General features: G+C 38.1%; 1 protein-coding gene across 16 annotated transcripts in view; it reads left to right on the top strand.

Moving 5' to 3' along the window:
- Positions 1-14050, top strand: part of lrrfip1b (leucine rich repeat (in FLII) interacting protein 1b) — a 50715-nt gene that overhangs the window by 12406 nt on the left and 24259 nt on the right. For 9 of the 16 annotated variants that reach the window (XM_065240042.1, XM_065240037.1, XM_065240043.1 and 6 more), the window contains exons 2-5: positions 11786-11872; positions 12910-12927; positions 13183-13230; positions 13757-13801. In XM_065240042.1, the coding sequence (XP_065096114.1) occupies positions 11786-11872; positions 12910-12927; positions 13183-13230; positions 13757-13801 (198 nt within the window). The remainder of the gene's footprint in view (positions 1-11785; positions 11873-12909; positions 12928-13182; positions 13231-13756; positions 13802-14050) is intronic. The other 7 variants (XM_065240040.1, XM_065240047.1, XM_065240044.1 and 4 more) reach the window with 3 other exon arrangements.

Here is a 14050-nt window from a genome sequence, read left to right as displayed (position 1 = left end):
CATAGTTTATACTAATTATAAGTATGATAGCAGTATGCACAAAATGTACTTAAACACAACTATAATTTGTGCTGCAATGGCTTTTTAAGTGTATTTCCATTAAAATTGCAATACAATGCAATTGTACTGTAAGTGTGCTTAATTACTCATAAATCTTGATTTTCAGGAGTGTATTTTAGTGCACTTGAAGTTTAAAAAAAGTTGTTCCATTTTAGCATACTATTTACACTTGAAGTGTAATCAAATAGGTGTTAAGTTGAAGTTAATACATAATTGAGTACACTTAACTATACTTGGATTTGACGAAAATAGTACAAAATCTAGAAAATATACTTAGTACACTTTTTTAAAGTATATTTTTAATAGAATTTTTTTTCACCTGGGTTAGTATCCTTACCGATCTGTTCTGCTCAAGTTACGCTGGCAAAGTTGACCGGTCAGCTAGCTTGGTTTATGCAATTTTTCGATCAGATGTCAGGGTGCATTGTTAAGGTAGTAAAGATAATTTTATCTTCTTAAACTATTGCTTTGGCAGCTGATCTTCGAAACATGGTTAGGAGCATCACATGTCCGCTTACGTACTTGAAATATTCCAATCACACACACATTGGATAGCTGGCCAATCGGAGCACACCGTGCTTTCACCGAATAATGAGCTTTGTACAATCAACGTGTTATAGAAAGTCGGTGCATAGAGGATAGGGGTGGGAATCACTTGGACCCTCATGAATCGATTCAGAATCGATTCTTAGGGTCCCGATTCGATTCAGAATCGATTCTTGACATACTAATTAGCGTATTTGTGACGTCATTACCTCACATTTGCTCTCAAAGCCAGGTTAATGTTTGCGCTTTTGCTACTAGTCTCTGAACTGTCATATACTGTACTTTAATGATACTAAGTGATCAATAATGTCATTCTTAAATACATATATGTCCTGTTTCTGTTGTAAGACATTTAAACCAGTAAAAAATTTTAATTAAACGTGACATATTAATTCTATATGTTAACTGGCATTAACTTCCACAAACTGACTAAGGTTAAGCGTCTAGCATCATGAATAACAAACTACAGTATGTGCATATTTTTACAGAAGTATATTCATCTAAACAGTCAGCGGATGGTTTAGGGAAACGCTATTAGCACAGTCAGATCAGTCAGTAAATTAAATGCGCGGTTTCTCCCTGCCACTCACTAAACAGAGAAATTGCAGAGGAAGACCATCCCAAAGAGTATCTTGTTTTCTTGCAGTTTAGAATTAGTCAAACAAGGCTGTACTAGATGTATTTGTTTATTTCTTTCTCTACTGCTCGTGCAGAGCGCGCACTCTTAAGCTGTCCATGGGCAGGACCGCTCCCCCAGTTGAGTTCTGCCTTTTGGTTCTGATAACGGCACATTATTATTTTGTAAACTAACATTTAAGAATCGATTCTTGACATTTGTGGAATCGATTCAGAATCCCTAATAGAGGAGCAACAATAATGTACGGTATGTGGAAAATAATGCGTTTTTTTTAACCATAAACCACGAGAACACATTGCGTTACACAAAATACACAAAATAATGTTCTTTTAAGCAACAGAATATTGGCCCTTTAAGTGAGGCTACTATGCAGGTTTGCTAAACAGTCTTCCATATGGTGTAATAGTAAAGCACTTATCCCTTGCCCCACTGTAGTCACAAACTGGCTAGCACCACCCACTGACCTGCATCCTTTAAGCTTCTCCACAACATCCTGTGTTAATCGCCCCCTTTGGAGCCACACAACTGTGCATCATTTTGGCAGTCCATCCTGCTTTCAGTTAAGTATCACATATGAGATATTCTGTCTCCCTTTTAAGGGCTACTGATGAGAGTATCACAGAAAAACATCCAGAAGTTGTAGGAGTGTAGTTTTGTTGTTATCATATAAAAGACCCCTTATTCTGCTTTTGGTAATGCTGTGGGAGGTGAAACTGCTGTCTGTAGGTCTTTGCGTGTCTGTGTGTGATCAGGCTGCAGTAAGCTATGATTAAGTTGCTGGGTAGAGTGAGTTGAGGTGCAGACAGGAAGTGATGCGATACGTGCCTGCCCTGCACTCTAAGAAAGATTAGTCCGCAGCGCTCTGCCCCCCATGATCCTGTAATCATCCGTGCTGTGTCACCTAGAAAACAACTTGCCTATTAGCAAGCATTACAGTACATTTTTTTCTGAATCACTGTAATGCAAGTTTATAAGACCAATGTCACATGATGATGGTTATGATCTCTTTGTGCTTTCATAACACATTTCACTTACAGTGTTACAGTCTAAATTGCTGACTCACTCCATTTCTAGCCCACACATGTGTGAGTCAGCATACAGGATATTTAAGTTGGAACACTTGTCTTATGTTCTCTAGGTATGTTCTTTTGCAAAGTTCATTCTTAGCCACATAATATGTGAAATTGTCTTCAGTGAATCTGTGATCCTGGTCTCCAAAGACATTCATTATAAGGGTATTTTACACTGCACCTAAAGGGTTAGGGGTGTGCACTGCACACCAAAGCTTTTAAACGTGGCTGAAAACGCCAGGTGGTTGCCGGGTGCCAGCTTTGTTTCAGCTGAGCGCTTTGGTTGCTATGATACTTCTGCTTTGTTTATCAGCCGTTAAACGATACGCCTGTTGGTTGTTGTGATGTTTATCCTGCCCTCCCCCACTGTGATTGGACAGCTGTGTGAGAACTGACATTGACGAGGTGAGCTTTTTACCAAAAGTTGAATATTTTTCAACTCTTTGCCCTGAGTGCGGAAAAACTCCCGAGCGTCGACGCTCAGCGTGGAAAACAACGACAGCAGCTGGCTTTTTTGAAAAGTGCTGCTCTTTCATTGGAAACAATTGAAAACATACGCCGGCGTAAAAGTTTTGGTGTGCACGCCCCCTTATTTTATCCAAGAGGCTGCGTTAGACTTTATCCTCACCTGTCCAGGGTTTCCCGCAGAAAATTTGTTATTTAAGGTGGTAGAGTTGGGCGGGTGGTTGTGGCCAGGGGACGTGGTAATCAATTGGGCGGGTCCTACGCGTCATGATGAAAATTAAAATATTTTTATTTAAAACACTCAAATAAAACTTAATTGTGGAAAAACTATGATATAAAATGAACACATACTAGATTATTAATGAATTAAATGTTTTTACCTCTAACGGGAATAACTGCGTGATGAAATGAAACTAAAGGGTTAATAAACACAAACTGAAGCAGATGTTGTAGAACGTCTGGCGAACGATGATAGTACATCCTTACAGACAGTGACGGTCTGGACCACGTCTTTCTCATTTCGGCTGTGTGGCGCGCCTGCCTGCTCGTGGAGTAAAGCGCATCAGCGCTATTCTCCGAGTTGCACTTGACGGCCCTTTGAGCAGCAAATATTTTGCTTTTTTTGGACAACCTAGTTAAGGCGGTAGGGTTTCCCAGCTTAGGCGGGCCGCCTGAACTGCAAAGTGCTGCGGGAAACCTGCTTTCATTTTGACGTACAGGGTCGTAAAAATTCCGTCATAATCAATTATTATCTGTCAATTTATAATTATAATTATAATTATTAACTTTTATTATAATTTAATAGCTCTCTGACAGAACTTCACCTAGATCATTCTGCCCAGTGCTACATTACGTCAAATACGCATTTGTCCTCAAATGGACAGGGCTGGGAATTACATTTACAAGTTTTCAAAGTCTTTCAAAATGACAGATGGCTTTCAGATTTTTCCGTCACTGCTAAAAGACTAAAAATGTTGTCATATTATGCACCCTCATGTTGTTCTTCACCCTTAATTGCCCAGGTAAACTTCACTTTCTGTGTCCGTAGCGTCTCGGTCTCCCACACAGACGTGTTCCCACAGCTTTCAAAGTATACTCAACCGTGCATTAGCACGTATGGCTAAGTTTGAAACATGCAGTATCTTACCAGACTATTAGGGCAACATTGATTCACGTCATTTACAGAACATTTGCAAATTCAGGATAGAATTCATGTATAAAATGATGTGTAGAAAGCATCCTAACCTTTGATCATACGATCATTTCACAAATCACATAGATGTGATCAGGGTCGGACTGGGAACAAAATTCGGCCCTGGCAATTTCCTCGTGGAACGGCCCACCACTGGACCGACGACACCCCCCCCCCCCCACTCCACACACAAGCCCACCGATACCAAAATCGCCCCTCTAACCCAATGCTTTGATTTATTAAACATTTATATTAATTTCACAGTATAGTTAAAATTCAACCACCTCAAACTCTCTTTGCCATGAACAAAGCTGACACTGTTTGTCGAAGCACCACAAAAACACTTTACTATTTTTGCACTGTTATATGAAGCAATACTTGTGTAGATGACCCCTTTTATCAAACTCTATTGAATACAATAATATGTAAAGTATATTAATGATAGACAGTGCAGGTCTATAGATTATAAATAGGTCTATAGATTATAAATGTGACCGGTGTTATAATGGTTTATGTAGCTTTCTTCACTTTAGATAGAGCAGAAGCAGTAAAAGTGCCTCTCTTTCTATTTCTCTCTTGCAGATTAAAAGATTACCATCTCTTATATCTAAAATGTTTGCTCAGAAAGCAAAGATGGTTAATTAATAATATTTATAAAAATATAAGAAAGAAAGTGCATTGTGACTTTCAAAACAAGAGCCAGTTGTTATAGCCATAGAAACCAGAGCTTTAACGCATTAGCGCCGACTGGTCGATCAGACCCAGGACCCGAAGTAGCATAATTAAACTGGGACCGACCGAGACCCAACTGCCCCTTTAAAACATAGACCCGGAACTGTACGGGTCCTCTGTGAAGACCTCTAATGCATACAACTCTGCTCAAGTTCAGAAACATGGACACAACGACACTGAGCTTGCCTCGGCTCACAGCCAATTCATAGAGAAACAGAGAGCACGCGAACACATACAGAACTCGTTGGAAGAGACACTTGCTCGCACTCAAATGTCATTATCAAATAGTGTCATTATCACGGAAGAACAAAAAAAAGTTATGCCAGATATATTTGGGCGGTTGTTAATATACCTGGGCGACTTTTTCTCGCGGATCTTCTCCGCTCCCCATTTCTTCTTTTTGGAGCCTCTGTTGTCCATAATGATTTTTCTTAAGTGCAAGGCTAAATGATGCGCTATCATCACTGTATATTTCCACATAAACCCAGCGGCTGCTTGGACAAATCCATTTGAGGGGTGGGGCATGGGTGCGCGATCGTAACACACACTGAACCTGTCATGAAGAAGCCGAAAATATTTTCCTATCACCCGCCCCCAAAGCCAAATGCAACTGCATTTATACATGACGGGCCGAAAATAAATAACTTAAACATTTTGGCATGAAAAAAAAAAATCTCGGAGGCCACCGGCCCACATGTCGAGCAGCCCACCGGGCATTTGCCCGGTTGTACAGATTACCAGTCCGAGCCTGGATGTGATTCATGTGAAAGTCGCAAATAATCTTACAATCAAGCACATGCAAACAGATAAGCAGGACATCGGCCTCCGTTTTTGGGGAAACCCAAAGCCGGTGTAAAAGATATTTTTAATGAGCTAGGAAACAGAGTTGACTGACTGAAGATATTTGCCTATGCCTGGCCGATACTTCTTAGATGTTATAGATGGTTTCAGCAGTAACAACATAAACAAGCGGCTTTCGTGAAAAACACGCAACTTCCCGTAAACTGCGCTAAGAAATAACAACAAAATCTATTTTAAAGTAGTTATATAACAAGTCAAATAAACAACGCATAGATTAGCTAGGAAACCAAAACATGTGTTATTTTCGACAAGGTATTTGCCTGGGGTTAACTTTCTTAAGTATGAAAGCCCTGTAGTTTAAAGCTGGGCTTGAACCATTAAAGGGACACTCCACTTTTTTTGAAAATATTCTCATTTTCATTTTTCTATATAGCATTGAGAAGGAGAATTGTGAAAATAATGATTGTTTTTAAACACATATCCATAGTTGTCCGTAAGTCTTCTATAAGCAAGATAAATAGATCTCCCTACCCCAAACTTGTTCCTTTGAATCAGCCATCATTGTTTTCTCGGGCTGAATGGGATTCTGAAACAAAGCATTTTATTATAGTGTTACAGTATTCCTTATAGAGAATTTAATCTACTACAGTGGCTTACAAAAAGTTGTAATTTAGGTTGCGAAATGAGAAAGTATTTTAACATAAAAATCTGTCTTTCAGTTAATTTCCGCCCTCTGTCTTTCTTAATGTTTTCATGAAAGAAGTTCTTGATATCCAGAATATATCAAGTATATGTGAAATTGTTATGATACTGTCTAATTAAAAAGTATTTTCTCTGAGGAGTGGGTTGTAAAGTTAATTCACAGGCAGTTGCTAAAGCCTGAGTTTGAGCTCTGATGTTTAGGAGCTCTTGAACAGTATGAACTCTCTCCCTACTTGGACCTCTGTGAATATTTGGAAGAGGGTAACACTTACCCATACAAATAGACACAAAAAGAAACAAACACCTCTTACAGTACATCCCTTAAAGTACAGATTCTAGGCATTGTTCCTTAATCTAAAACTATTCAAATATCTGAATATTTTAATGTGGAATGTAGAATTATCACAGACGTTTTGCCTCACATAGCATAAGATGATTAATCAGCAATGTGTCAACTGTAGTACAGTGGCATCCCAAAATCATGTGTCCCACTTAGAAATCCAACATTTTATCTTTTACGAAGTCTTCCATGCTAAACCATTTGCAGTATAGGACTGAGCTGTCCCTAGCTCCTAAATGTGGTTTTGGAGATTTGATCTTTTTCCTGGCACTGAAAGAATCCAGTTCCTTATGGTTCCATAGGGAGGCCTGTGAGGTCCTGACACTGCTGAGGAGAGAAACATCTGCCAGATTCAGCCATGCTTATGTCTGATCTGGGACAGGCACTCTGCCTTCTCCTCTCAGAACCCCAAATCCCTCTAATAGCAGCGACTAGTAGTCTGTTTTTACAGAGTGGTGTTTATGGAAACCAGAAACTGAACATTAAAGCTCAAAATACAGCTCCACCAATGCCTGCCGCCGGCCAAAGAAGTAAACACAGATTGTTTGCACAGATTTCTTTCTTCTTTTCGGTAGCGCATATTTGTGTGAAATTGTAGGCTTTGGAAAGCATGCAGGGACGACAGCTGTGACCATGAGTGAAGCTTGGAACGTTTTATATTTAAAGATGCAGACTATGAATTTTAAATTAACAGTAATAACGTTATTTCACCAGGGACAACATTTACTGCACTCGGTTCCCAACCTGGCACATAGAACTAACAAAACGCACCAGTTTAAACCAGAGAATGTAGACAGTGCTGGGTTTACTGATAAGGCAGTTTATCGCATACACATGTATCTCATGCTGAGTCACATGATCAAAGGGTTTTGGTCCTGTGGAGTTTACTGACATGTGAATGTATTTATGCTGTAACTATACTTTACTGGTGCTGTATTTTAGCAGACATTACTCCATGGAAATTTTAGAAGGACGCTTTTCCAGGATGTGGTTGTGATCTGCTGCTGTTTCATTTTTAACCTGTTGTCTTATAATATTGCCGTTATAAAGACATATAATGACTAACCATCTATAGATTTTTGTCATACAGAGGTTTATAATAACCAGTTTCCACTTCTTACAGTAACAGTGTCATTAAAAAGTAAATAAATAAAATAAAAAAATGACAGATGGTTCTGAAAGCTGGTTAAAGGGCACATATTATGCAAAATCCACTTTTACAAAGTGTTTGGTCATAAATGTGTGTTGGCAGTGTAATAATAATAATAATAATACGTTACATTTATATAGCGCTTTTCTGCAGCACTTTACATTTGAAAGGGGGATTCTCCTCAACCACCACCAATGTGCAGCATCCACCTGGATGATGCGACGTCAGCCATATTGCACCAGAACACCCACAACACACCAGCTTATTAGTGGAGAGGAGACTGAGTGATATCGCCAATTAGTATGAGGCGAGGATTAGTAGGCCAACGGGCAAGTTTGGCCAGGATGGCGGGGCACACCCCTACTCTTTTTCAAAAGACATCCTGGGATTTTTAATGACCACAGAGAGTTAGGACCTCAGTTTAACGTCTCATCCGAAGGAATCTGCTTTTTGACAGTATAGTGTCTCCATCACTATACTGGGGTGTTACGACCCACACAGACGACAGGGTGAGCACCCCCTGCTGGTCTCACTAACACCCTTACCAGCAGCAACCTTGTTTTTCCAGGTGGTCTCCCATCCAAGTACTGACCAGGCTCAGCCCTGCTTAGCTTCAGTGGGCAAGCTGTCTTGGGCCATAGGGTGATATGGCTACAACTAGGGCTGCACGATGTGAGGAAAGTTGCGATGTGCGATGACATTGTTTAATGTTGCGATGACGATGTGAGTTGCGATAAATATTTGATATTTTTCCATGTTTCAGGGGCCATTCACATGTCGCGCCTAAAAACGCATGGAAAACGCTAGACACGTAGGTTATTGTCACATGACCTGCACGCTGCACTTGTATCATTCAAAAAAGTTAAAATGTTTTTGAAATACCTGGAAAAAACGAGCGCGTCACATCGCGTGCAAGTCGTGACCGCGGCACTTCCAGAGCGCACATACATTTGAAATAATGAACTTGAGCGCGCAATAGACGCAATATGTGAATCACTGCTTCCACAGTACCTGTGTTTGCAGCGTCATCTCTCCTAAATCCAAAATAATTCCATGATATAGCTGAAGTGCTGTTCCTTTTCACCACAAGGTCTTCGTCTGACAACACATTTTCCTCACTCTTCTCTCTTTCCTCTCCCATCGTTTTTGCTAACAGGCACAGCGTCGCAACTGACACCTCCAAATCAATCTGAGCGTAGCTTACTTGGGGGTTCCCCTGATTGGCCTAATAGCATGAACCATGTCTTCAGGACTAAACGTGAAAGGTCAAACGTTTATTACATGCGCTTAACGTTTTCCCTTCATTCATCGCGTCAAGGCTGTCTGTTGCGATGTGTTCATCGCGTGAGTTCATACAACCCTACAATGAAAAAAATCAACCCTCTCCTTTTTTAATCCCCATTAAACCAAAGCAGTCTCATTAGACATGCTGTTTTGATTCTCTTTTTAATGTGATGTCACACAAACAAAGCCCCACCCATGGCAACTGACCAACTGCTAATTTTACCCAAAAGCTTTTCTAAATGTGTTTGGTAGCATTGTAGCACAAATGCAACTAAATACTGTCCTAAAGGTACACAAATGTGCTTTTGCTCCCACCCAAATAGGGGCATCTTGGACATGCTAATATGCTATACAAATAATCTGTTCATTTTGAGCTAAAAAAAAATTACAGTCACATTCTAGGCACACCTGAGAGTTATATTACATCTTGTAAAAATATCTTACAGTTATACAGTACTGCTGAACTGGTAAATACAATTATATGTTTTAAAGTTAGGCTACTTGATGATTATTTATCGTGACACGCTGGCTGCAGTAAAATATTTCTGTATTATAAGCTATTCTATTACTCTGTAGTCTCTTTTCATGTAATTACATCATTTATCTTAAAATCAACAATACAATAGTGATCAACCTTTCTGGGTTTATTTTGCCATAACAACTGGCTGGATGTCTATACCACTTATTATTATTATTATTACACAGCTATTTGCCACATGGACACTAAATATTGATTAGAAATATTTTATTAGCTCTTTTGTATCTAATTTATATTGGCATGAGTAAAGAGACAGCAGAGTGATATATTTAACATATACAGTACCAATCAAGATGACCCAATACCATGTTGAGTGTTGTATATCATTAGTTTTATTAGAATTAATGCAACCAATCAGAATCAAGCATTCTATAGATTTGTCTGTGTAATAAAAATGGGCTAAAACCTGAATTAAAACTGTGCATGCAACACATCAGGAATTTGTATCACTATTTATAGACTGATCCACTACATTTTCTGTTATATCTTTTGTTTTAGTCCTCTGGCACATGCAGTTGTTTGTGAGAATTGCACCATTGAGCTGTCTGTAAGTTCTCTAGCTCCCTGCATGTTGTTGACAGGCTGGTGGATGTGCTTGGCTGGATCTAGGACACAGGCTTGTCTGAAGCCTCCCGTTCAATGAGTAGTGACTCATTCAGACAAAAGAGCCAGAGTTGCTTTGTAACAGTCTGTGTGTGTCGCTTGGCAAGCTTATTATTACCAGTTTGTCAGAGATTTATCCGGAGCTACTGTGTAACTGCAAACTATTGTTAAAAACATATATTATAAAAAGTAATTATAAAATGTAAAAAAAAACTATTTCCCAATATGCTCTAAAAAAGTATTTTATAATAATTTAACCTGTTAGCAATGCTAACCTGCAGATTGATGGGTCGATTTCTCATAAGAATTTTTTTCAGAAACGCAATGGCTTTAAACTTCACTACTGATAGATGGGGGTTTGTAATGAACAAAATATGAAAGTCTTTCATGCAATGTTTACAACATGCAGACCCCTTTGTAACCTGAAATATAAAACCGTCATTTTTGTAAACCCGTTGAAATTCTTAAGAGCACGATGAATTGGCATTCTGTTTTTATTAAACAATTTGGCTTACGGATATTAATGAAAACTACTGTACACATTCATTAAATTTAATTCTCCTTTCGATGAGTAATTGTATGGGTTTAAGTGATTCCATTGTTACTGTTAATCCTAGCATTATTTACAGTATGACTGGTGGGGTAAAGGTATGATATGTATTTATGCATTTGTTTGTTTATTAAAGAAACCAGTTGAAGGGAAAGTGCTTGAGTCATTCCCTATTTTGTTAGATTAACATATTGAAAATACTGCCCTCCACAGTCTTTATGTAGTACTGTAGGTAAAATCTGTTTAGATTATCTGTTTAGTAGCTATAAATAAAAAAGTCAAGAATGATTTTCTATGTACTTTACTGTGTTTTGTGTAACTAGGACTTTCAGAGAGTTAATCTTGGTAATGGTTAACTTTAGTGTAGTTACAGTGACATCAGCTGTTGCCTTGGCTCTAAAAACAAACTATTGTTTTCTCTAGAAACAATGGCATGGGTCAGAATATTGTCAATTGAAGAAATACTAGATAAAGTAATGCACAAGGGCAATAAATATTTCTGTAACATCTCAATTTCAGGTGAGGAATAACTCAAGATATTATATTGTTCCTATAATTGCATTTTAATATTGGTTTTACAGCTTGCAGTCTTTGAATGAGGAATTTAGTTAATAGTGTAAACTTTTAAATATATACCAAATTATATGTTTCCTAAAGAGTTATGTTAATTTTTGTTGTTCATATAGCCTATAGGTTAAATATGTTTATGATAAAGGAAAGAGTCTCTTATATTATAGTGCTGCTATAGTGGTCATTTCCATAAAGCATCATTGCATTGCTCAAACAGTTAAAGTCAATGATGAGATTAAAACTCCGCTGGATTAATCATTAAATTCTTGTAAATAGCCTAAAGTAGATTACATTTCACGAGTTTGAGCTTTGTGCTTGCATAAAAAGGACTGAAGCAGAGAAGTCTGCTCTGATTTGCCTATTTCACAAACTGGTAAATAGTCTTGATTTTCCTCTGTATAAAGGTAACTTAATGTCAATGTTTTAACGCAGTTTGTTTGATGTACTGATATCTAGTCATGTGAATAAACCAATGAAATTGTTATCTCTCTAAAGGTTCTGACGCTAACTCTCTCTCTCTGTCTTTCTTTGTGTCTCTTTTCCAGGCGGAGGCCAGACTAGCAGCTAAACGGGCTGCCCGGGCAGAAGCTCGAGAAATCCGTATGAAGGAACTGGAGAGGCAACAAAAAGAGGTCAGGATTTCATCCACACTGGTGCTGCTTATATTATTTTGGTATTTATAAAGTATTTGTTTTTTAAGTTATTCAGTTTCGCTCGTAAATATTAATAATAGTTGGAAAAACATTTGTTTACCAAATAAGTATCAGCATAGCATAATCATATTGCAAGTAGCCCTTCTGTTTGTTGTGGACAACACAACCATATACAGAGCAAACAGAAAGAACATTTTTGAAGAGTTAAAAAATTACATGATAATGATTTGGCTAATAATACAATTACATTATGTGCAAAGAAAGTACTTTTTAATTGGTGGTTACATCATTAAATAAAAATATCTGATAAAATCAACAAAATTCTGTTCTACCCACTTTCCAAAGTTTTTGCATTGCTAAAAAATGGTGTTCACTTATAATGGTACTTTGTATATTAGTTTACAACAGTACTTAGAAAAGTTATCTCATAAGCCACCTCAGGATTACAGTGAGAACTGTTGTGTACAATTGAAATTTTTTAAACTGGTCTCAAAATGCATTAATGCATACAGTAGTTAGACAGATTATGTTTAACAGACGGCATAATTTTGTGTACATATATGTGATGGCCGGCTTATGATGTGGTTAAATATTTTTAGTTAGTTAGTAATTTTCTTATTTTTTATGGCGTTTTGCTATGAACCTCAAACAATTTATATGTCATTAAATGTCTCAGTTCTTTATAAATTAAAGGGTTTATGACAATGATAGTCAAAAATAGGAACAGGTTTCCTTGGTTGTGTTGTTTTTATGAAAAGTGTGAAAACGACAATTTTTAAACATTACCAGTTTAAGAGATTTGGGGAATTTTGATTGCAGTAATAGTGTGAAGTTTTGATGTAAATAATATGATATATACCGGGTGTTTTCTATCTTCAACAACTATTTTTAAATGATACCACTACTCTTTATCATTTTGCATGCCTTGTTATTTTCTTGGATAAAACTCTCAACACCTCTCTCAATTTCTCTCTCTCTTCCTCTTTTCCATCCTGTCTTCCCCCCTGGTTCATTAGATATATCATGCACACAAGGTAAGATCTGTCCCTCCATCCACTTGATTCTTTTCTACCCACCCCTTACATTCAGTCTTCAAAATAACTTTCCATTAAGAATATAAGAAGCTGAATTTTATGACCAGAAGGTTACAAAATTATATCAAAAGTTTGTGAAACAAAAGGATAAGTCTGTGACTTCTTCTTATTGTTTTAAAAAATTTCCTGTATTTTCACCATACTATCAACACCCCTCCTCATGTGATCATCTTGCTCTCCTCCTCTCTGCACCAGAAATACTATGGGCTGGACAACAAATGGGGCCATATTGAACAGTGGATGGTATGACCTGTCATTAAATCACACTGTCGCATGCAGTAGACTGCCCAAGCTAGAATTCGTTTGATAAAAACAGGCACTTTCGGGCCCATTCAGTAACTGTGGTTGTGTCCTTCCAGTATCCTTCAGAGATGACATGTGATTGGCCAGTGTTGCATGTTGCATGTGCCTCTTAGGCAGACTGTGTCTGATCCGCATTTCACAGGCTTTACTGGCGCAGTGGGTGGGAGGTGTTGAGGGGCTTTCAGAAGACCAATCTGACATGTTGGGGGCTTTGAAGAGGTGCTCATAACAGAAAGTAGGATTATAGGGCAGTCGCGTGACCCACATCTTAAAACACTAAACCCCACCACTCCAGACAGATGCCCTGTCTTAGCCTGACCCCCATAATAAGTCGTGATATGACAGACAGCCTAATCTCAGTGCATGCTTTTAGGTTTTATTTGTATGTTTGAGTGTTTAATGACTGTGTGGGCCCCTTGACCTCAGATGTCCTGCTTTTTTCCTCTTTTCCTGCTCTGTTTTCCAGGAAGACAGTGAGCGGTATTCTCGCCACACTCGGAGACACACTTCGGTCTGTATCTGTCCTCAGCTTTTTCCTTTCTGTTTTATTCATCAGAGCTCTAGCTTTATTTAGGTTGCTTACCTGTACATTTTGATAGGTTGTGCAGTTTTCAAAGCAAAGACATTTTTTATTAATGCACCAGATTTTTGGCAACATCCTAAAGTTAGGTTAAGATCTATTTTTCTTGGCAGAATAATTAGTAATATAACTTATTATTATTTCTATTATATAAAAGCAGTAAGCCACTCGAGACTTCCC

The sequence above is a fragment of the Paramisgurnus dabryanus genome, chromosome 7 (genome assembly GCF_030506205.2).
Source record: "Paramisgurnus dabryanus chromosome 7, PD_genome_1.1, whole genome shotgun sequence".
Lineage (NCBI taxonomy): Eukaryota > Metazoa > Chordata > Actinopteri > Cypriniformes > Cobitidae > Paramisgurnus > Paramisgurnus dabryanus.
The sequence above is the reverse complement of the archived record's forward strand: the minus strand, read 5'-3'. Positions and strand labels throughout refer to the sequence as shown.